At 41.2% G+C, this 23,715-nt stretch overlaps 1 protein-coding gene across 1 annotated transcript; it reads right to left on the bottom strand.

Moving 5' to 3' along the window:
- Positions 1-739: 739 nt before the first annotated feature.
- On the bottom strand, positions 740-21,771 carry fbxo25 (F-box protein 25). Its single transcript, XM_080744503.1, has 10 exons — positions 21,701-21,771; positions 20,927-21,107; positions 10,475-10,578; positions 8,818-8,867; positions 8,476-8,568; positions 8,266-8,359; positions 7,305-7,489; positions 5,601-5,783; positions 3,832-3,975; positions 740-2,422 (listed from the first exon to the last, which is right to left on the bottom strand). The coding sequence occupies exons 2-10, from the start codon at positions 21,052-21,054 to the stop codon at positions 2,333-2,335; spliced, it is 1,071 nt and encodes a 356-aa protein (XP_080600629.1). The 5' UTR covers positions 21,055-21,107; positions 21,701-21,771; the 3' UTR covers positions 740-2,332.
- Between the last annotated feature and the right edge of the window lie 1,944 nt (positions 21,772-23,715).

The following is a 23,715-nucleotide window of genomic DNA, read 5'->3' as shown; positions in this document are numbered from 1 at the left end:
ACAGGCGATCTACAATCTGCTGTTTTCACTACGTTTGTGCGACGGCCTTGTATGATGAAGCAGGGCTTTGCTTTGCGAAAAAATTTACAAATTTGAAACTTGGAGATACAAGGTTTCTGCCTGACAGTGACGATTTACTTTGCTGGCCGCCCAGCCCCCAAAATGGAATGAAGGCCGACATTTTATTTGTAATTTTTTCCTAAAGGCCGGCCAGGAATGAACCGGCCGTTCGGGAGTTGTCCCGCTTTTCCCAATGGCCAGCACGTCCCTGACACAGACTGATTTACATGGCATGCTTTCAACACTGGAATGGTTTACACTAACAATGTGGCCAAAAACAGGGCCATTTTACCTAAGCTTCTTAACACAGGTCATATAACACTAGCCAACCTGCTTACATAACTCCAATAGTATCAAGGGGAAAAAGATGTCTATCTTTAAAAGAGGGAACAAGAGCATTCCCACATATAGACTGAGGCGTCATAATAAAAATGAAGGCCATTACTTATTTAACTGATAAAATATATTAGCCGTTAAAATCTTTCAGATCGTGAGAGCCCAGAGAATGGCCAAAATAGTTATAAATGATCATCTGCAGTGCATTTATGTAAACAAACATGCATGTTATTCCTATAATGACCATATAAGTGCAATCGCTCTGTCGGCCATGTCTAAAAAAGATCTCATAAATAAACAGCCCAATAAATCCCAGAAGCCATAAAAATGAGACCTTTTTAGAAAGATTTAATAATTATATAACCAGCTACTATCCCAGAAAAGTCATGATAGTACCAACAACAGTAGCCTTCATAATCACATACATTTCAGTTATTGGAATGGTAAAGGAATATTACAAAATTCAAAGAAAGGATATAAAAGTTGTCTTTCATAAATAACGTTTAACAGAATGTTTTTCCTTGTTTGAAAAAAAAAAAAAAAAAATTGTATTGTAAAAAGTTGTTTTACAGCAAACGTATATTTGACATTATTTTCTTTTAGTGTCGTTTCCTTGAAATGTATGCACAGCACAGCAACAATACACAAAATGACAATGTACGTAAACATACAACTACGACTACATTTGACATGCATTCAGTTACTGCAGAAATCCCCCCCAAAACAAGACAACAAAACGAAAACAGGACAGGCAGAATTAGGGTTGCAAAGGGTCAGAAATATCCAGGAAATTGACAAGAGATTTTCCAAGGAAGTTAAGCTCGGGAATTTTGAAAATGTACAAACTTTCAATATAAAAATGATACCTTTTAACAGAATCTATTTTGAAGGAAATTACACACAACAATGCAATACTGGGTCTTAATGGCATATTGGGGTTAAAAGTATGCCCATTCAATTGAATGGTACCCATGCACTGCATTCAGCATCACTCTTACATCACAAATTTGACAGCATCATCACATTAAATATAGGAATCCAGTCGTTTACAACCCTCTTACATGTGCAGTGCAGCCAAAAGACTACATTCTTTCAGGAACGTTTTGATTGATAATATGTGTGGAGTGAATATATTTGATTTTATGGTATTTCCCTTAACAGGCAGGCCAAAGTAAAGCACACACTTAATAAACTTGTTAACACACCCTTGCTAGCTAGCTATTGCCATGTGGGAAATAGCTTGATTGAGCATGCTAATTGAAATTAGTCGTTTACTTTAAACCTAAGTTTGCACACAGCCCACATTGTTGCCTCAAAGAACCTTTCTCATTAGTCATCTTGCCAGCTAGCTAACTCACCACATGGCACATTTCATGTTGAATGTATTTGACAAATTAATGGATTCATTTGGCTTTTTTCTATTTGACTTGTTTCTATCATATAGAACATGGTACATACGGCCTAAGAAAATAACCCTTTTATTTACATTTTATTCCCGTTATTTCCGGTTAATTCCCATGGAAAGTTTCCACCTTGAATTTTGCTGGAATTTTGCAACCCTTGGCGTTATAACCTACGAAAACACCACCCATCTTGTTAATCATGAAACAATTTAACAAGTTTTCTTCCAAGGTGTTCACATTTACCATAGTCCATCGAAGCCACAGAGTTTTTAATCTGAATCTGAAAAACACTGAAAATCTTTTTATTAATTTTTCCCCCACTCTTTTTCTCTCCATAGGTGCTTTTTTCTGTCAGGGAGACAAATATATGTGCACAAGGCAAGGAAGAAAAACTAAAAAGAAGTCTTTTTTTTCAGTTGAAGCCCTTTGTAACTGGTTGAAAGACATCGAAACCTCATATACAAACTTCACTTGGGGTTGAGGAGGAGGAGGAGGAGTAAACGGGTCCCTCGCGCAGAGTAAAAGACGTAGGATCAGAACTTGAAAAGGTCGATAAAGTGCTGAGGGGAGACAGGCATGAGGCAGTCGTCAGGATCATTGGCTGTGCACGGATGCCCAGAGTCCTGGAAAAAAGAGTCAGGAGAGGCCAAGTGGTTACGAAGAATTCATACAGGATACACAAACAAACGCTGCAACTTCAAGTAGCACTGTACTGGACTTCAGCACAAATAAACATTCAGCTACATTTAAGGTGGCAGCCAATATAGCCATCTTCTTTTAGACGAGTGAACTGGACATCCAGAGGAATTTATAACCCAACAAAGTCTAGTTGTTAAAACTTTTTAGAGAACACAAAAGCCCCAGAAGTAAAAGGTGAGACTGCTTCATAAACATTCCTAGAGCACAAAATGTGACTGTCAAGAGTAACACAGAGTAAAAAAAAAAAGAAAAATAATCTCTGGGGCAACACAGAACCAAAATGGCAACCGGGAAGAGACAGAAGCATAACGGGACGGGAAGTACCTTGAATAGTACTGCCAGGTGGCGGTCCTTTGGGGATTGAGGAGAAGGAGTACCAGGAATAAAGACCGGAAGGAGGGAAGGCAAGCATAGAGCGGGATGCAGAGAGGTCAAAGGTTAGAAACTAGAGGAAAACAGCCAAGGAGGATAACATAATAAAAACTGGAAGAAAAGGAGGTTGGGGTCAGATGCTGAAGGGACATGATTTTGAGTCCAATCACAAGTGGTACAGTACACGTAAGACTTTACCTGAGATTATGACCATTCCCAACCCTCCAATTATCTGAGTGGTCAGTCAGTCTTACTTGGTTACAGGCGAGGTCTACAGTGTCAATGAGGTCTGATTAGACCATTCATTTAATGAATGGTCTGAGTTCACAGATTATCATGTTGTTCAAGAGCAGGAAGGATTAGCGAAATTAGCAAATAGGCATTCGAATTACTGTTAGCTGATCAGTGTTGCTGTGCGTCACGCATTAACTTGCTTAGTCCCTGTGCATGGTTAGTTGCGATGTGTGGAAAACAACATACATCTTTTTAACACTGTCCTCAGAACTACAGTGGCTAAAGGATAATTCGAACTAGAAAGGCGAGTAGAGGAAAGAGCAATGGTTTAATGCTTCTAAAAGACAGGATTATATACCATCATTTCCCACCGTCTCATAATGCTTCCCATAAGACTGCAACCAGGGCCAGCGAGGTTGTGTGCTTTGACCTCAGTCAGAGCGTACCCGCTGATAAGAGTTGTTTTGGCTGTCTGGTCGTGGAATAACAGCATGTTCTAGCTAATACAGAAATGATTCCTGATTCAGGTCCAAGGCCTTTTCACACAATGATCTTTAAGCTCTGATGCCTTCATGAAGTCTGATTATACACAAAGGCATCTCTCTCTCTCCCCCCCTTTCAAGACCTTTATTTCTTTCGTTCAGTATTTCCATACACGATGTAGTCAAAATGATGTAGAACACGATTTGCGCATGAATGCGTTAGCATCTTGTGTCTGGCTCCTTACCTTCCAGAAGAGGATGCTACAGTGCCTGCAGAAGTGCAGTGTGTCTCCGTACTGCTCCCTCTTGGGGTAGTACTTCTGTAGTGTGAAGTACATCAGCTTCCAGTCCACGTGGCCCCTCTCAGACAATACCAAGTGTCTGCAAAACTGTGTTCACACACACATACGTAGACACGTTAGACACGTGTCTAAAATGATTTAACATCCAAAATGCGGAGGATGGTAAGGTAATTATAATGGGTCAAAAGGCTAATTAAAGGAGGAGAGTTTTAAACAATGGAGCATTTCACATTTACACCAGGTCTGTGTGCATGTATGTCGTTGCTGTCCGTGGTGGAAACCTTTGTCCAAAACCTTTCCTTTTTTATTACTATTCCAAAAAATGATATATAAAAAGGTGAAAATAACCCATCTACAAGCTCACCACAAGTCACATCATGATGCGTTATGAGGTTGTAGATCTGCTATTTTAATTACGTGTGTGTGGCACTCTTGTATGATGTAGTAGGGCATTCATTTACTAAATATTGAGATGACAGCAATGACACGTATGAGAGAGAGAGAGACATACAAAAGGAAGAGAGAGAGATAGAGAGACAGTGGGAGAAGGGGAGTGAGGGAAGGAGAGTAGGAGACATGAAAAACTGGGCCAATTCTGCTCTCTAGTGGTGAATATATGTATTACTTTGTAACCTTCTCCCAGGGCAGTAAGCCATTTTTGTCAACGGAAACTCAAGTCTTAAAGGATTAGTTCACCCCCAAAATTACTTTTTTCCCCTACTGATTACTCACGGCATCAAGACTTGAGTTCAATAATATTTTTCTGTATTTGTCGTATTCCTAAGATTAAAAAAATATATATATATTATAGTAAATGTACTCCCATTGATTCTGGATGGGGACCCAAATCAATGGGGGTACATTTATTGTAATACATTTTTTGTCTTAGGAATGCAACAAAAATCTAAAATTATTATACTTTAATGTTAAAAATGCAATTTAGATAGCATGTTCTTTAGACACATGCTAAGTTCATTGTTAACTGGTATCCTTTCATTTCAATGCACAGATAACTTTTGGCAGCATAATTGAATAGACTGATGCTAGGTCCTTGGTTTACTTGTGATCCAAGTTTACTGACTCTCTGCATTTAATTGCGACCATAGGTCGCAGTTTAGTATGTGAACGGTCACAGCTTGACCGTATCTCTGTCTGTCTGTCTGTCTGTCTCTAACGCCTGACACTGTGGTTTTGCTCTGGCTTCACTGTGATGTCACACTAACAGAATCCCTTTTATGCCCATATATGGAGTTCCCTGATGTCATCAATATTAAGCCCATATCTAACAGGACTTCATATGGGAATGCCCATATATGGAGGCCACATACCACACTAACAGAATCCATATAATGGCCAAGACAGTGTGGCTGGTTCTACAGACAGGGATCTCCATGTATGGGCATAAAAGGGTATGATGTCAGATGTTATAGACATCATAGACATCCATATACAGTACATGGATCTCCATATATGGGTACCAGGGGTCTCCAAATATGGGTAACTGGTCCTATATACATCACTGGCCACTGGCCAGATGGCCAAGAATTGGCGCGACCTCGCCCTTTTGGGGCGAGGTCACATGTCACCCTAAGGCATCTTACTAGTGTACAGGTTTACCTTGCTTACGGTTAAAGGTAAATCCTCCACTGAGCGGCAGAATGAAACGATAGTCACTCGTCTACGTATCACAGTTAAGTCTGGTTGTCTCTTACGTGTTTCTCTGAGAAGTGGAAGTGGCAGAGTTTCTTCCACAGCTGCCGGTCCTCGCTGAGCATGTGCAGAGTGGGAGTGGCTTGTCCCAGGTTGATGATGTCACAGGCGTCTGAGAACTTGCAGAGGATGTTGTTCTGCATGTGGAGCGGCAGGTCGCTGAGCGTCATCCCGCTGGAGATTTGCTGAGGGAGGACAGAATTAACAATGACTCCCTGAAACCCACGAGCAGAAGAACTGCGCGAGGGCGACCCGGCAAGGGAGTACCCACAGGGGTTGCACCAACGACACCACTAGGGGATGGGACGATATGAAAATGTCATATCACGATTATTGTGACCAAAGAAATCGTGATTTACGATATTATCGCAACAATCAAAATATCCCCAACATCCATTATCCTGGGGCGGAACATTTGCCAAAAAATATCTGATCTACAAGCTCACAATGCTGCGACACGTTGTGAGCTTGTAGATCAGATATTTTTTGGCAAAGAGATTTGGTAGAGAGTGAAAAAAAGACTGTATCACGTACGTATATTATAAGTACCTTTTACCAATAGAGGGTTTAAATGGTATACCGGATATGCAGCTCGGCAAATAAAAGGTGAATTGATCCCAGTGAACGACGGAGGACGATTTCACGATACATTAAATCTCCGCGATACGATTATCTTGAGTGTTTTTTTTATCACGATAAACGATAAAATCGCTTATCGTCCAATCCCTAGAAACCACTTCATGAAGGAGGATTTATTTCCGTCACTTGATATGCAGTGAGTTAAAGGAAGACACTCTCTTGAAACCTCAGCTGTCTGTGCAGGATTCCAATCCTCTCTTTACGTTTCTGACTCATCCATACGATAGGCTACAGAAAGAACGGTGGTGCACCGCTGGGTGAAGAGCCGAGCCCTGGCACAGTGCCATCTGTGCTGAGGTCACCAGTGTCAGCATCCTGGTTAACCACTTCAACCAAAATGTATACTTTTTCTTTTATGATGAACAGAAGAATAACCGATGCAATGTGTTGTGAGCGAGTAGAAAATGGGAAAACCTTTACCTATGCCCAAAATACGGATGCCAGGTTGACCCTGAAAGTGGTTACAAGCTGGAGAGCAGGAGTGGAGGGCAGGAGGCAAATGTATACCGTAGCCCAGGGTTCCCCAATTAGTTTTCCCCAAGGGCCGAATTATGTCTAGGGTACCAAGCAGAGGGCCACAACATTGCAGGGGGCGACGGTGGCGTTCCCGCTACTCCAGCGACTGCGACAGTTCAGATATCGTTGTTGTAGGGTGAAAATCTTGTATGTCCAAAACCATTCGTTTTGCATTTATCATTTTAAAAATTATCTAAACTAGTGAAAACAGCCGATCTACAAGCACACAACGCCTCAGTGCTTGTAGATCTGCTGTTTTCACTACTTTTGTGCGACGGCCTTGTATGATTTGTGAAAGAACGTACACATTTGGGGAAACGAGATTTCCACCCGACAACGACGATATACTAGTGTTGTTGCTGCTCTTATACCACCATTATTACTGGGGTTGGTGTGGGCCAGACAGTAGCCCCCCGCGGGCCGCAAATGGCCCACGGGCCGCCTATTGGGGAACCCTGCTGTAGCCTGTGAAAAATTGCTTTCAAGTTGACGGCCTACTTCTCTTTTCGAGATGAATGTTTTAGGCATAACTCCTAAAACACAGTCCTAACCTTGGGAATCTGCAGGTTGTTGAGCTGCTGTTGCCAGTTGAGAATGGTCTCTAGTCTGCAGACCCAGATGTTGACGTTTCCCACCAGCACAGACTTGCCCATTCCTTTGGTCAGGATATATAGTGTGGAGCTCAGGTCCTGCAGCAGGTCTTTGATAAGGCGCGGGTTGTGTTGGTCTTCCAGGACTAAATAATCAACAAAAAAGCAACAATACGCATTATTAAGCACAAATATCTGTACAAATCTTTGAATATCTCATTTTTAAAGTGAACATTTGTTAATTCAACTTATCCCTTCCTTCTATATGAGACTGAATAGTCTACAATCTCTCCTTTTTTGATCCACTCGAAAACACAACCTCCCGACTAATAGTAGATCACCGATTCTTGGGGTTTTGTGGTGGGCCTTCGCTCTAACAGCACCCCTGCTAGCTTACGTGCAATGACTACATGCCATTTAGGTTTTGGGGCCATGGGAGACAAGAATGTCTTGTTAGAATGTGTTTACCAGCATGGGAACAGCCTAAACTAAGTATGGATCTGGGGTGAGACTCTATTTTGATTGTCTTAAGTACCAGCTCTTATGCCTTAACTTTAAGGCCTGTCCATACCGTCACCGACCACCAAACCTTTCATCGGAAAGTTCCGTTTCAACTACAAAATGAGGTCACTCGCACCTTCTGAAAAGCATTACCCCGAATTAGAGTTTGTAAAGCTGCAAGTCAGAAAGGCAGAACTCTGACGAAAAGTTTGGTGGTCGGAGACAGTATGGACAGGCCTTTAGGTTAAGGCATAAGAGCTGGTACTTAAGACAATCGAAATACAGCCCTTAACAGTCTCTGACATCAGGGTGGAGGCTGGGGCTTGTCATATACATGACCAATGGTCTGCTATGTCCACGGGACAGTAGAAAGTAAACATGACGCTTTCCGTCTCTCTCCCCTTTCTCTCTTGTTTCTTACCCTTCCGTACAATCTTCTCCAGTACGTTGAAGTAGTTCTTCTGGGCGGCTCCACTCAAGGAGGGCAGCTGGGACTTAGCAATTAGCTGGAGGAGCTGGGGAAGGACGAGAGGCAGAGGGAAAGGAAGAGAAAGAGGGAGACAATGAGAGACAGGACAGGGAGAGAAAAACTGCAACCAGACAGTTCATGACGAGTTATTTTTGGGCTTACTTTTGCCACATAGTTGAACCTCCTGATGTCCTGAATGGCACTGGAAAAGTCAAGGCGGTTGAAGGCTTCACCGAGCGTACAGTATCCGTGTCTCTGTACAGGCACACCGCAGACACGCAGACACGCACACACACACACACACACACACACACACACACACACACACACACACACACACACACACACACACACACATACACACACATATTTCACACACAACAATTTAGTTAAACTGAAGCCCCACTGTTCCCATCTACAGCCAATAAATCTGTCATGTGTGACCTCACAAGGGCCATTTCACAACGTAAACACATCCAGATCCAGCTCTACTAGCGCTCTCACCTCTCTTGTGCTCTCCTTCTGCACATAGATCCACTTCTCCCTGTAAACGACTGCAGAGGAGAGGGGACAAAAACACAGTCACATCAGGGAAGAATGACCGGACAATGAATCATATCTGTTTGTTTTGGTACGGCTGCCAAAAGTCTCCACTTTGGCCCCACATGTATGTGACTCTTAAGAGACACACACACCCACACACCGGCAGAATTTATTTGGCCATGTACAGAACAGTAATCTTCTTTTCTTACGTTTAAACCCATGCTCTGGAGGGGGTTTAACAGCACAGTATGAAGCAGGTAAACATAATTCAAAATACAGTTTTGTGTGACTTTAGGGTCTGCAAAGGATACATAAAAATGTTTATAGCCGGCCCTGCCCTGCATTATATCAAGGTTCACTTTATTTGTCATTTACATGATGATTGCACATGAAACGAAAATCCTACTCAGAAGACCAGCAGTGTACAATATAATAACTGTCAATAAAATACGCATAAATTCTTAAGCATAAAATCCCAAAGTGCAGTGAATTAAAAACAGTAGCATCCAGCATTAATCAAAACAGATAACATGGCAGCATGACATACTGTACTATATTAACAGCAGAGTAGGGCAGAACTGCAAAATTACATTTATTGTGGAAGTCTAACAGTTTCCGGGTAGAAGCTTTGTTTAAGCCTTTCAGACTGTAGGTCCTTGTAAAAAGAACTCAAGGTATTTAAAAGTAACAAAAAACCTATGATCCAATAAAGGAGACTATGAACAATGTATGACAATGTGTCAATAGGGGGTGCTCTAAGGCAGTGGTTCTCAACCTTTTTACAGGCCGCGACCCCTAAAATAAACATATTTTAACTGGGGACCCCTGACAAGCACTAAGAGTTGAGTTATTACATTTTGTATAACACGGTTCTATAGTGAAATAGCAGATCCGCTGCCATTTTGTTCACCTTCAGAGTTAAATTATGGACTCAGGATTTCACTGTGTAGGAGCAAGTTCAATTCCTTCTCCATAAGTACGGTTTCGTCCAACTGTCCAACGAAAGACCATAGATAGAAATATGATGAACAAGTCGCCGCAACTCACACAAATGTTCACTCACACGCCGCTGTCACAATCATGCTGACCTTTTACTCAACAATTAATTGTCATTCAAATAATTGCGATGAACAGTTTGACCACTATTAACCCTATTTTTGGCGAAGAGATTTGGTGTAATATATCAAGGTCCATTATTTATTCAGCATTTGAGCCACGGACCACCATTTGATGACATTTAGCCTCTCAGACCTAAAACGTAGAATATTTTGTTGTCATTGGATAAGATTTTGTCCACAATTCCGTGCTGTATTAATGTGGTACCATAGGAGAGATAACCGGCAAACGTTGATCAAAATAACAATTCTTCTACATTCCCTCATTGTGTAGACTTCTTGCAAAACAATAATTAAACTCTTGAGAGCGTAAAATGAAACCAAATGGACCCATAAGGGTTCATTTGGTTTCATTTTACGCTCTCAAGAGATCTATAAGGGTCCATTTGGTTACTAATTTAGCTGGGGACCACCTGGAACCCCCTCAAGGACCACTGGTGGTCCCCATAACACTGGTTTTGAACCACTGTAATATAGGATAGGATTGTGACAGGCACACTCACACTGAGATTTGGTGTTATTGTTGTAGAGGTCCTTTTTCCTCTTCTTGGCTGCGACCTCACAAACATCTCCCACAAACAGGTTCTCTTTGTTCTCCTCACAGAGCCTGTTTTGAGAAGAAGTGACAGAAGAAGAATACGTTACTAACATTGAACAATACTGCTTCTTGACAAGTTCAGCAAACTCAGTTCAGAACCGCCTCCGCTCGATCATATTGTCTTTTTTCTCTTTTTCTTTTTAAAGATAATGTTTTTGTGTGCTTTTTCGGCACACGCATTCCCCGCCGCAGCAGGGAGTGCAGTGCCCGGCCTCGACCTGACCTGATATGCGGTTATCCGGAACCAGCGCGAAAGGTCCTGAATCTCCGTATGCGGAGCTAATGTCTGACATTAGTGTTTTCCAGAACCGGCACTGTGTCTGCAGAGATCCCCATATGGGCATAAATGGACGCAGGCAGACAGATTCAGATATCTACATATATGGGCATAAATGGACACAGTCAAACAGATGGTCAACACGGGTCCTATGACAACAGGTATAATGGGGATTGCATTAAAGGGCGGGGCATTCATTCTCTATTTACATCGTTCCCGAGTTGGCCAGGTCGCCGACTAGACGCTCGGGCGGCCGAGCTTCTAGTCTCTATTATTATTAGGTTATGCCTCCTGGCGTTGATTTGTTCTCTAGTAGTAGGGATGGGACGATATGAAAATGTCAAGATCACGATTATTGTGAGCAAAGAAATTGCAATTTACGATATTATCACGATAATCAAAATATCCCCAACATCCATTATCCTGGGGCGAATAAATTGCCTAAAAACTATTTGGCTATTTTTGGACGGTTTGTGTTCGTCCACGGATCTTTTATTATTATACAATAACTGAGAATGTATTACACAAACAGGTTGTATTACCTAATATTATACTAATTTTGACTGATACTACTGTTCTAATTGTCACTGGCACAACACATCTATACAGCCATAGGCGATTCTAGCCTCTTCCAGCAGGGGGTGCACGACCTCTATTACCTCATGCACGCGCGCACAGCGCGCGTGCACGACGTTCAAAAATTGCGGATATTAGCGGTTTTGTAATGTTGTTTTAGCGGATTTCTGCAGTTAATTTTGTACCCAAATGTAACACAATATAAACAAAAAAAAGTGTAAAACAGGTGCTTCTTTTTCTAGACACCATATGTCTATCTATAGGATTTATTTACTTATTTTGCAGACAGAGGCAGCACAGCCAGGACATATAAAGCCAAACATCAAGTTAATCATCATTCATCAAGCAATCAAGCAGTCATTTACAGTGTCAAATAAGCATTTCACAAAAACAAATAGTAGACACATCCTTATTACACAATGAACTGCAGCCTCCGGGTTTTGGCACTTGCAAACCTTTCAATTATTTTCTGCACTTTAATTTCGTGTATTTTCTCAATCTGTAAAATGCCTATAACTGACACTCTTTTATCAGTCATGGTTGTCCGTAAATACGTTTTTAGTTGTCTCAAAGTAGAGAAACTGCGCTCAGCTGAAGCACTCGTAACTGGTATGGTGAGGTACAGTGTGTAGACGTGTTTTAATGTACCAAATGAATCAGAATTATGCATTCCCTTCTCTTGGAAAAAAGCAAGTTTCTTTTCAAACAGTGTCGTGTCCTCCATTTCTTTTTTTTTGCGCACATTCTCTTCCCTGTACATGGAAGTCATTACAGAGATTTCAGCTTTCAGAACATCTGCATCAAGAGTGTATGTCTGACATACGTCTGTCACACTTTTTTCTGAAGGGCTATCTGAGGTTACAACATCAGCAAGACACTGGAGGATATGAAAATCGTTTTCAGAAAAGCGCCCCTCAAGCTGTTGTATGAGTGTGTCCAGTGTTCTATACAGAATATCACATCGGTAATAATCCGCTGCTGTGTTAAACACTGATTTGCGTGGCACACTAGGACCAGCAAAACCATTTCTTTCACAGATCTGACTAACATACTGGAACACCTGAGAAGCAAACTCTCCCCCTCTAATATCCTTAATGGTTTTAACAGTCGCTGTTTTATTTAATAATTATAAAATAAAGTTACATAATTACAAAAAAAAAAAAAAAAAATCAAAATGGCCGCCTGGCGGCCAGGGGGTGCACGTGCACCCTAGGACACCCCTTAAAATCGCCTATGTTACAGCCTCAGTGAAGTCCAGTTACCCAATGGCTGTTAGAAGAACAGCTTGCTGGGAAGTGAATCAGGACCCAGGTTATTACTAATCTGTATAGCCCCATATAGAACCTCACCCTCTGCTGGCGATCTGTTGTTAGCTCCGTGGTGAGGTCCTATGGACCCATCCGGCCGCTGTCGAGGAACGGCTCCACAGCGACGGGGGAAACCTCTTTCATGGACATAAATCCCGAAAATAAGGGTAGTTCCATGCTCGCCGAGTACGGTTTTCCTTAGACCGGCACAAGAAAAGTATACACTGGCACTTGGAAAACGGTTTAAATCGCTTATTTAATCAGCCTGCCATGTTTTCCCATTCAACCCAGAAACCCCCCGGCGGCAGTTGCCACTACTGCTTCCTATTCTGCTACAATGCGAAGGGAGCAGTACTCGCACCTGCCGCCAGGGGCTTTTCCGGATTTAATGAGACTAAATAAGCGATTTAAACCGTTTTACAAGTGCCGGTCTAAGGAAAACCGTACTCGCCGAGCATGGAACTACCCTTATTTTTGGGATTTATGTCCGCGAAAGAGGTTTCCCCCGTCACTGTGGAGCCGTTCCTCGACAGCGGCCGGATGGGTCCATAGGACCTCACCACGGAGCTAACAACAGATCGCCAGCGGAGGGTGAGGTTCTATATGGGGCTAATCCATGGTGATGCACAAGAGCAGCTCTAATGAGCTTTGGCTGACAGATCAAAGGGCCTGACCTCCCGGCTGCTAATTGGATCTCCATGCATTAGTAATCCAGTGGCTGCAGCTGAGCACCTGACTGCCTGCGCTCCCATTCAAACAAATACAGTAGTTTCTAATACAGGGAGGGGTCTCAGGCCAAGGACCCCTTAGTTGAGAGAGAGATGAAGCAGGGACCCCCCACAACCTTTTCATAATTTCATTGTTTAACAGCACAATCATCATCAGTGTATTTTGGATTCATGTCAATTAGTGTTTTCAGATATTAAACTACTTGAAACGTTAATACTTAATAAAGATGACCTTTCACTCTGTACTTAATGTGCTCATTTTCCCTTCTTCACCAAACACTACCTTTGCCGAAAATAGCCGATCTACAAGCTGCGAGGCTTTGTGAGCTTGTAAATCTGCTATTTCTGGCTAAAGTTCTCAGAATATGGATGCTAGGATTCAGGTGGTTAATATAAAAAAGGAGAAAAAAGGTTTCTATCACCATTGGAGGACCCCCTGTAGTAACTCTGAGGACCCTCTAGGGGTCTCGGACCCCCTGTTGAAGACCCTTGTCTTACATTACATCGTAATGTACGTACACATTTATGTGTGGTGATAGACAAACATTGAACATTCTGTGGAGATAAGCCCTCCTTTTCAAAAATAGCAAAAAAAATTGTCAGTTTTATCCATGCGGATAAACGCGCCTGTGTGCAAAGACCTTAACTTGCCATAGTTTTCTGGAAAACACATTTAAAGCGGCAAACACCATTATGGCAATAGCAGACAACCCAATAATAATAATAATTCAACAAATTGAATTATTGTTGGCCCTCCTGAGGGTATTTGCTGCCCATTAGCATGGGTAAAAACAGAATATGTTTCCTGAAGATAACAAGGACAGCTCTCCAGCTGGGAGACAACGTATTGGCACAGACGAGGCACACAGAACACAGAGCAGGGAGACCAAAATAGTTCTCTTGTTTTACTTCGACTTCTCCCAGCAAACAGAGGCGATTATCAAAGTCTTTCAAACAAGACGAATGCCTTCGGGAGGCTGTGGTATTTCAAAGGGGCTGAACAGGCATTGTTTGGACAGCTCTTAGTACAACTTAATATAGCTACTCTTGGGTATTTTTAAAGGATAGAACCTGCACACCAAGCTATCTCTATCTAAACAAATTAGACGATGTTTTAATCCACGGTGGATCTTTATTAATTTAGGTCAATGCTGTCGGGTATTGCCACAATCAAAGGAGTGTGCTAGCAGCACTCATCAGTAGCATATCATCCTTGATAAGAACTGATGAAAAGAGCAACGAGTTGTGAGCAAGTATAATCGTACATTTTTATAAATGTTCGCCTATAATGACAGGGCCAAAATAGGTTGAAAGTAGTTAAAAATCAGGAAACATCTGCCGCATAATTTCCTATAGTGATTTTGTTAAAAATACTGATGTGTTAATGGCCGATAATATATTAATGTTATGTTTATAATCCTGGACAGTCTGAGGTTGCTCATTCTTGAGAGCTTGACAAAGTTCAGACCATAATCTGTTATGCCACCACCTTGCAGCATCTCTTTCTGGAGATGCTCCAATGGCATTTTGAGTTGAATAATCACTGTGTGTTGCTCCTTATCTATCTGAAGAAAAAACACTTAAGATTTGTTACAGTTTACTAGACCACATTTTGGTCACACTTCTTCATAAGATGATGGCATATAGAGACGCTAAAACTGAGTTGGTTGAGGGGTTGTTTGAGTGTTGGAATTACAGGTGAGGAATGCAATAACCTAACAATCTAAACTGAGTCAGAATTTCATCAGTGTCGAGTTAAATAATTGACCCTTTTTGAGGCCATAACTTTAATTAAGGTTTGTCTTCACACTCAAGCATAACAATGTGAAACGTTACGTTTTTTCTTCATCATATTACATAATATAAGTTTTATCAGCATTTAAGTTTTAGTAAACATTCAGTTTGACCACAATAATAGCGCAAACTGGTTACTGAAAATGGTTTAAAGAAGAGAGGCATTGGGACAAAGGATGAAGCCAGCCACTGCACCTACTTTTAGCGCTGACATTAGCTAAATGCAAATCATCTTCAAAAGCTGATTAGTTAGTGCATATAGGAGGGTTGGAAAATTCCAGGCAAAGTTATTCATCAAAGTGCTGCTGGGTGGATGCTAAGCTGAAACACATGCCAAAAGCAGATGTGAGATTTGCTGATAAAAGAAAATAGGACAAAAGAAAGAGGGAAAAGACTAAGCTAACCGTATTTCAAAGGGTTGAAAAAGAGAAAAACAACGTATCATTAATGCACCTGTTATGTCTGACAAACAAGGTACAGTAATGAATGATACAGCACGCATACCTAAATAATAGTTTTGAGAACTTTTGATTAATTTCTTTCCATCGCTTATATTAAAACTTAAAGACAGCATAAATCAGGCAGTTATTATTTACTATGGGGCGGTTTATTTTTGTATGATTTGTGTATGTGACCTCTGGTAAACTAATACCGGTATTATCACTCATCAATCATTGTGAAGATGCTGCTGGTGCTGGCACATACAAATGCATCCCCCAATCAGCATGGAACAATCTGTCAGTAACTCAAACGGCCAATATAACAATAATGAATCCAACCTGGCCTGGGAACGCCTTGGTATACTCCCAGAGGGAGTGGAGGAAGTTGCTCAGGATAAGGAACTCTGTAAGTCCCAGTTGGAACTGTTATCCCCGCCACCCGATTCCGGATAAGCGGTTGAAGATGGACGGATGGATGAATCAATATTTGGAAGATACTCAAACGATATGTTAAAATAAATCCTACCAATAACTAAACCATTTCTACAAGTTGTGTCTGTTACATAACAGGTTGCCTTACATGCCGCGTCTTTGCGCTGTGTTGCGAGCTTGTAGATCGGCTATTTTCACTACTTCATATTATGGCATTTCTGAAGGGGAACACACACTGGACGCGGAGGCGGCGCGGGGGCGGCGCGGAAGCGGCGCGTCAAAACATACAGCCCCATTATTTTCAATGAACTAACCCACACTGGCGCCGTCAGACGCGCGCAGTCGCGGGTCTGCCGCGCCGATACGCCACTGTTCTATTTTTCCAGCGTTGCCGCGCGGTGAACATGTTCTCCCATGGTTCTCCCCAACGGGGGAAATGGATGTGCTGTGTGGCAGCGCGCCGCATCCAGTTGGGGTTACCCCGCGGCACTTCACGTGTGTCGATACCGTGGCGCGACGCTGCGCAGCCGCCCGCGTCCAGTGTGTGCTCCCCTTTAGATTAGTTTGTTTTCAAGTCTTTTATTTTTTAATTATTACAAATCTTTTGAAATATATATGTTTTAAATGTAGGGAAAGAAAATGGGATTTTTGCTCAAGTCGTGACCCAAATAATAAAAAAGGTCTTGTGACCCACAAATGGGTCCCGCCCCACTGTTCACACAACTGCTCTATCATACAGTCAGTGGACTACATTCCACAGAAAGTCACTCAGAACGTGAGAACCACAACAGCCTGAGTACCGGAAAGTCTTTGACTTTGTCTGGATTAAATAAAAAACCTTTGACATTTCGACTCAAAAACATCCACCTCGACGCTGCCATGATAACCTACCTTTGTTCTAACGAGTTTGCCTTGTGTGAATGATTCACTCCTAACCTCAAGAGCATTTCCTTAACTCAACCCTATACTCAACTCTGTTGGGTTACCATGACTCCCCTGCCAACATGACAGACTACAATTACACGTTGCAAATCACTTCCTCAAAGTCTTGAGGTCTCTGTTATTGCAGTGATAACAGTTGATCAGACGTTTTCCTTCCTACTTTGGAATAATCGTTATAATCTACTGAGTGAAGGCCTGGGCACTTTCTGCTTGTACTCAAATCTAGTTTTACAAATTAAAAACAGCCCAAATCCAGAATTTCTGATTTCCTATGCAGATGTCGATTTGCTTTTTCTGAACAAGGCTAAGGAATGTGATTCAAATCTGATTTGTAAGAATCATTCCCATGTTTGTTTGTTTTTTTGCTGTTCAGACAATCTGATTTAATAATCTGGATAGACCAAAAATCTCCGAACAAGGCCTTAACAATGGTCGTTTGAACAACACAGTGTCCGTGCAAAGGAATGACAACAGTTTGTATTTTCAATATCACATTTTACAGTTGAATTAAAGCAGTGAGGGCTTTATTCAAATGCCATCGTGTACAATTAAAGTTGGCTGTGGGCCCCCGTTATCATCTACTGAGGCCTGGGCACTTCCTGCGCATACTTCTACATTTCCTGTTCCAATGGCCCACTGAGTACTTCCTCCTTAGGTCACAGACAGACACAGTTTCCAGTCTCTTTGCAGAAGTTCAAGTCTGTGCTCTGGCTTCAAGGTCCAGACAGCGCAGACACACCATCTAGATCAGTGTTTCTCAACCACTGTGCCTGGGGACCTTTGGTGTGCCCCTGAGAAGGGTCAAGTGTGCCCCTTGAAACTGCTTGAAAGCCAGTATTGTATTTATCATTTTTAAAATGATTTAAACTAGTGAAAACAGCCAATCTACAAGCACACAACGCCTCGCGGTGCGAGGCGTTGTGTGCTTGTAGATCTGCTGTTTTCACTACTGTTGTGCGACAGCCTTGTATGATGAAGCAGGGCTTTACTTTGCGAAGAAACATACAAATTTGAACTTGGAGATACAAGGTTTCTTCCCGACAGTGACGATATTTACACCCCTGTATTATGTTGGTGTGTCCATGGATTCTTAGGACATGAAAAGTGTGCCCATGCAGAAAAAAGATTGAGAAATACTGATCTAGATCTCCACTCCTAATCAGTCTGGTGGGAGCCAGGAAGCGTTCAAAAGCCAACACAACACAGAGTCACCTCTGGCAGTCAATGAGGTTAGGCCAATCATCAGACTGCATTTCTAAATGGCTGCGTGGCTAATAGAAACAAATCTGCTTGAAGACCTTGATCAGAAATGATCATGTTATTTATTGGCATGTAGACGTTTTCCATGACATACTGTATACATCCCTGATGAGGATCCAGTGATGTTCTTAAAATATTAAACTTTTTTATTAAGTTGAAACTTACTCAACTTCAAAGTATGAATTGTGCTTAAAATAGCAATCATGGGTGAAAGACACAACACTTCAAAGCCATTCTAATCAAAAGCGAGAGCAAAGGGAGGCGAAACCAAAACCGCCCTGAAGAGAGAGGAATAATTATCTAGCTTCACTTCATGTTATTATAATAATCCCGCTCCCTAGAGCTATGAAGGAGAGAAACACTAGGCTGTTAAATAAGAGCAACAGGCGATGGGATAAAAGTAATTCACTTTAACCCATTAAGAGCTGAGGCGATTCAACAAATGTTTTCTGAAAAACACGTGTTGCTACTGGTATATCAGTGGTGCTCAAACAAGGACCGGACCCCCAAAATGATATGTATTTGGACAGGGACCCCCATCTCAAAATAGTTTGTTCCAGGGACCCGAAGAAGCAAAGGTTTGAGTTTGAGTGTTTGCAAAATGTTCGCTCGCTCTAATATATATATATATATATATATATATATATATATATATATATATATATATATATATATATATATATAGAGAGAGAGAGAGAGAGAGAGAGAGAGAGAGAGAGAATTAAGATTTGCACACATTTTCACGATAAAAAAAAAAAATCACACCCGTGTGAACTGAGCGGTGGTCGTGGAGGCTGCGCAACAGCAAAACAAATATATACCTGTATATATATATATAATAAAAAATATTAAAACAATATTAAACAAAATATTAATAATAAAATGCATGTCACTCAGGCCGCCACTGGTATCCATCCATTGTGTGTGTGGGTGTGTGTGTGTGTGTGTGTGTGTGTGTGTGTGTGTGTGTGTGTGTGTGTGTGTGTGTGTGTGTGTGTCTCTGGTCTGGTCTGGCCTGAACAACAGCGCCCCTCCCTTAACATGTGTGGTCAAAAAAGGTACTGTAGGCTACAGACAGACAGACACGCAGACAGACAGACAGACATACCCACACACACGGCCACGTATAGGAGCGTTGTGACCACCGCTCAAAAAACTCTACAAGCTTCAGCTGGTATATCTGCTATTTTTGGATAGCCAGAGTATAAAATAATGCTTTTTATCTCAAATCTAAAATGACAGATTTTGTTTTTGTTTCGTGTTAAATTTAGTATCTGTTAAATCCTGTGACTGTTTCACCTGATTTAATGGGTTAACAACACTGTTACAGACTCAGTGGATGTGTCAGTGCTCAAACCACAGTACTCTGAGAGACGTGTAGAAGAGTAGACTAATTGATAGCCTTGCCTATCCTATGTCTCGAGTCAGAAAACAATGCTATTCCAGTTGAATGACGCCATAAGTAATGCTCACAGACACACAGCCTACTGTCAGTGTCATCAGTACTCAGACGCACGGCCACAACCGTGTTAAGTCGATGGAAAACAAAGAAACCAATATCTGATGTTACAAACAACAGAGGTGGTGTATACATGATGTCTCATTAGTGAAGCCAATTGTGGGTTTACTATCAATGGCTCTTTGGTAAGCTGTTATGCAGGACTTCTTGCATGCATACTAAGGAAAATACAGCATGAAATGATTACTAGATAAATACATGTCAATAGTTCACAAAAGCAAGGTGAAGTGATATTTGGCACCCTCTTAATTTTCTTTATGACTTGAGTACAAAAGCACCACCATATGTAAACAATCCATTGTGCTTTCTTGGGTTTAAATCCTATTAGTAGACTTTGTATCTGAACTTTACTGTCCTGTGTTTTTCCTGTGCGAACTGCTAATAAAGTATTCAATCAAATCAAACTCCATACAGTATGGCTACAATGTGTGCCTGGCCCTTGCTTATTATGTTGTTGTAACATGAACAAAACAGGTTTAATACTGGTTACTTATGAACTAGAACCAGTAAATAAGTAACTGGTTACAAGGGACAGCCTTAGGTGAAAGAGATACAGAATAACTGGTTAATTCAATAAACCACATGGCACATGTAAGCAGCTAAAGCAGGGGTCTTCAATGTTTGCAGGCCAAGGACCCCTTAGTTGAGAGAGATATGAAGCAGGGACCCCCCACAACCTTTCCATAGATTCCATATACTTTAATCGTTTGACGGCACAATCATCAGTGTATTTTGGAATCATGTCAGTTTGTGTTTTCAGATATTTAACCACTTGAACCGTCAATACATAATAAACTTGACCTTTCACTTTGTACTGCTCTTTTTTCCCCTCTACACCAAAAATTGCCGATCTACAAGCTCACAATGCCTCGCAGCTCGTAGATCTGCTATTTTTGTCTAAACTTAAGTTCTCAGAATATGGACACTATAGGGTTCAAGTGGTTAATGTAAAAAAGGAGAAAAAAAGTTTCTATCACACAAAGATTTGGAGGACTCCCTGTAGTAACTGAGGACCCCCTAGGGGCCCCGGACCCCCTGTTGAAGACCCTTGAGCTAAAAGAATGGCACATAATGATTCTTACTCCTCCAGGTCTATGTCGTTGTTATTGTCTCCCAGGTCGCTTCCAAAGAACTCGATCCTCTTCCAGCCGTCCTGGGTCCTCATCCAGCTCCACCCAGGTGACCTCCAGTCCTGGCCCAAGAAAGGCATCCTTCAGCAGGGGAATGTGTCGAGTGACAGCCGCTGCCACTCCAAGTATACACCTAAAAAAAACACAATGTTAGCAGTTAAATAAAAATAAATAAAAGGTCTGTTTTCTGTCTATAAAAAGGTAAACGTTTTAGTGGTGTTTTTGAACACTGTCAGTTCGATGTAGAGTAAATACTGGGGGGAATGTATTGAATGTAACATTTTGACATTTGGCAATTGATTGATTGATTGATTGAAGACTTTATTAGAAGTTGGCATAGGAAAAGGTACAGTTTCATGACAGTACAGTTCACTGGTAAAGGTCAACTAAAATGAGATCCTAGTAAGCTTTTCTGCTTATTTACACGGAAACCTTTATGTATCTCATATAACATTGAATGACAGACGGATATAACACAGTACTATGCAGAGGATATCGTCAGAAAAAAACAACAATCATGATGCAAACGTGACTTGATGTAATTCGTACAATGAAGGCAATTAAACAGAGCCAAAGATGAGCTGGCTTTGTTTTGGCTGCGTTGGCCGTTGGGCTACAATAATAGTGATAAATATGTCATTAACGAATGATGACAACGTTAACAATGACACACACGGTAGACGACGCTGCCGTGCCCCGGTATCCAAGTAGAATAATCACACAAACCTTAATTTGTGGAAGATTCCTTTGTTGCGTCGACAATATCAGCTCTCTTCTCTTTCTCCCGTGGAAATATATTGACGGAAGTAAACACAGTCGTGTAGAAGTGGAATGTGTAAACGCCCCCTTGCTTTGCCGTGATTGGACGACTCCCCTGTATTTATCCTGTTGCTACCCGGAATCGCGTCGCCGATTGGCCCCGGCACTTGTCAATCAGTTGTTGTTTTTTTTCCTACACGTGACAGAGAGCCCAGCACATGTTCCTATGTTTTGGTTCTGATGATGGGGGAGGGAGAGAAATCAAACTGCATCTATCTGTGTGACTCGACTCTGCTAGTGTGTTAAGTATGCTTAATAAGCAAATATGATAATAAGCAAATATGAAAACATTTGTATAAATGCATTTATGCATATTTTATAATAGGCCTAGCCAATACACATCACAAAGGCACATCCAATGTTGAGAGATATTTATTAAAAGTGCATGTTGCCTAAATGGTTTGAGATAGCACTTATGCTGGTAAGTGTGTAATATTAAAATGACTTGTTTGGAGCGCTACATCTTGGTTTTGTCTTAAAGGTAAATAGTCATATAGAAATACACCCTGGTGTAGGCCTATATTAAATTATCATCTTTTTGTTTTATAGATAAACCTATAACATGTAGATTGTAAGACATATAGTTATGCACAATGATCCATATCAGACAGAATAATGTCAGATTTTTGCCACGTCAGACCAGACTCAGGACTGTCTAGAATTCCTTCCCTCACCCCAGAACTGTCTCAGTTTTATTGCTAGATACTGCCCTCTTCAGGTTACATACTATGAAAGACAGTTGCTACAAAGTAATCTGGGTTTCCAGAGGCTTTCTCTTTTTAGCTACAAAGTGACAGTCTTTGCATTCAGCTGTAGTCTAGGTTAGTTTTTACAAAACGTTGGACTATATAGGCTACAACATTTTGGTGACATTTGCCCTTTCCACTACTTTAAACTGTACTCTACATCAGTGGTTCTCAACCTGTGGGTCGGGACCCAGAGGGGTGTTCCCAAATTATTTTGGGGACACACCAGATAATTAACTTAATGTGCAATGTTGTTTTCTCACTGAACAGTAAACAAACCAAGATAAAGTTTAAGTGTATAGAGTGTATCTACACATTTCTAAAGTGACTAAAACTGACAAATTAAACAAACATTAGCAAAATTGTCAAATATTAGGCAGAAATTGTGAAAGTGCGGTGCGAGGTGTTGTGAGCATGTAGATCGTCTATTTTCACAATAGAACGTGTTCTACAAACTCTTGGTGATTGTCAGGATGGGGGAGTCCCCAGTTTAAAATATGATTATTTTGGGGGTCATGGCCTGAAAAGGTTGAGAACCACTGCTCTACATTATTATGTTGAAAATAAATTCACAGCAATAAGTTAAACTAATCATTTAAGATCTACCCCATATAAGTAAAGCAAGTAAGTAATGCCCTTAAAATGACAAAACACAAACTATCATCACAGTTTCAATTTAAAGTTGGGACCCTGTGTTTTCGTTCTTTTTGAATATATAGCACTGCCTTTCTTCCTCACCAATGAAATGTGTGGTTACTTTACAGCTCTCACATGATGGTTGCAACCATGGGCGTCACAAGGGGTAGGAAAGCGGGACTGTGTTACTAGGGCCCAAGGTGGTGGAGGGGCCTTAATTATTTTATACTTTAACTATTGAAAAATAGCAGATATACAAGCTTGTAGATCTGCTATTTTTGAAAAGTCGTGAAAATGTGTGCAAATCTTTGAATATAATGTATTTTTAAGCGAACATTTGTAACTCAAATTTTGCCTCTGGGGGGTCCCTGGAACTAAATATTTTGAGATGCGGGTCCGTGGCCAAATACATACCATTTTGGGGGTCCTTCACATGAAAAGGTTTGAGCTCCACTGACATCGAAACATAGATTTTTCAAAAAAACTCAGAGGAATTTGAAATATTCAAAGATTTTCATGATTTTTGCCGCGCTGTGAGCT

Source organism: Nannobrachium achirus (assembly GCF_963921795.1).
Source record: "Nannobrachium achirus genome assembly, chromosome: 16".
Classification (NCBI taxonomy): Eukaryota; Metazoa; Chordata; class Actinopteri; order Myctophiformes; family Myctophidae; genus Nannobrachium; species Nannobrachium achirus.
Note: the sequence above shows the minus strand (reverse complement) of the source record. Positions and strands in the feature narration are given on the sequence as shown.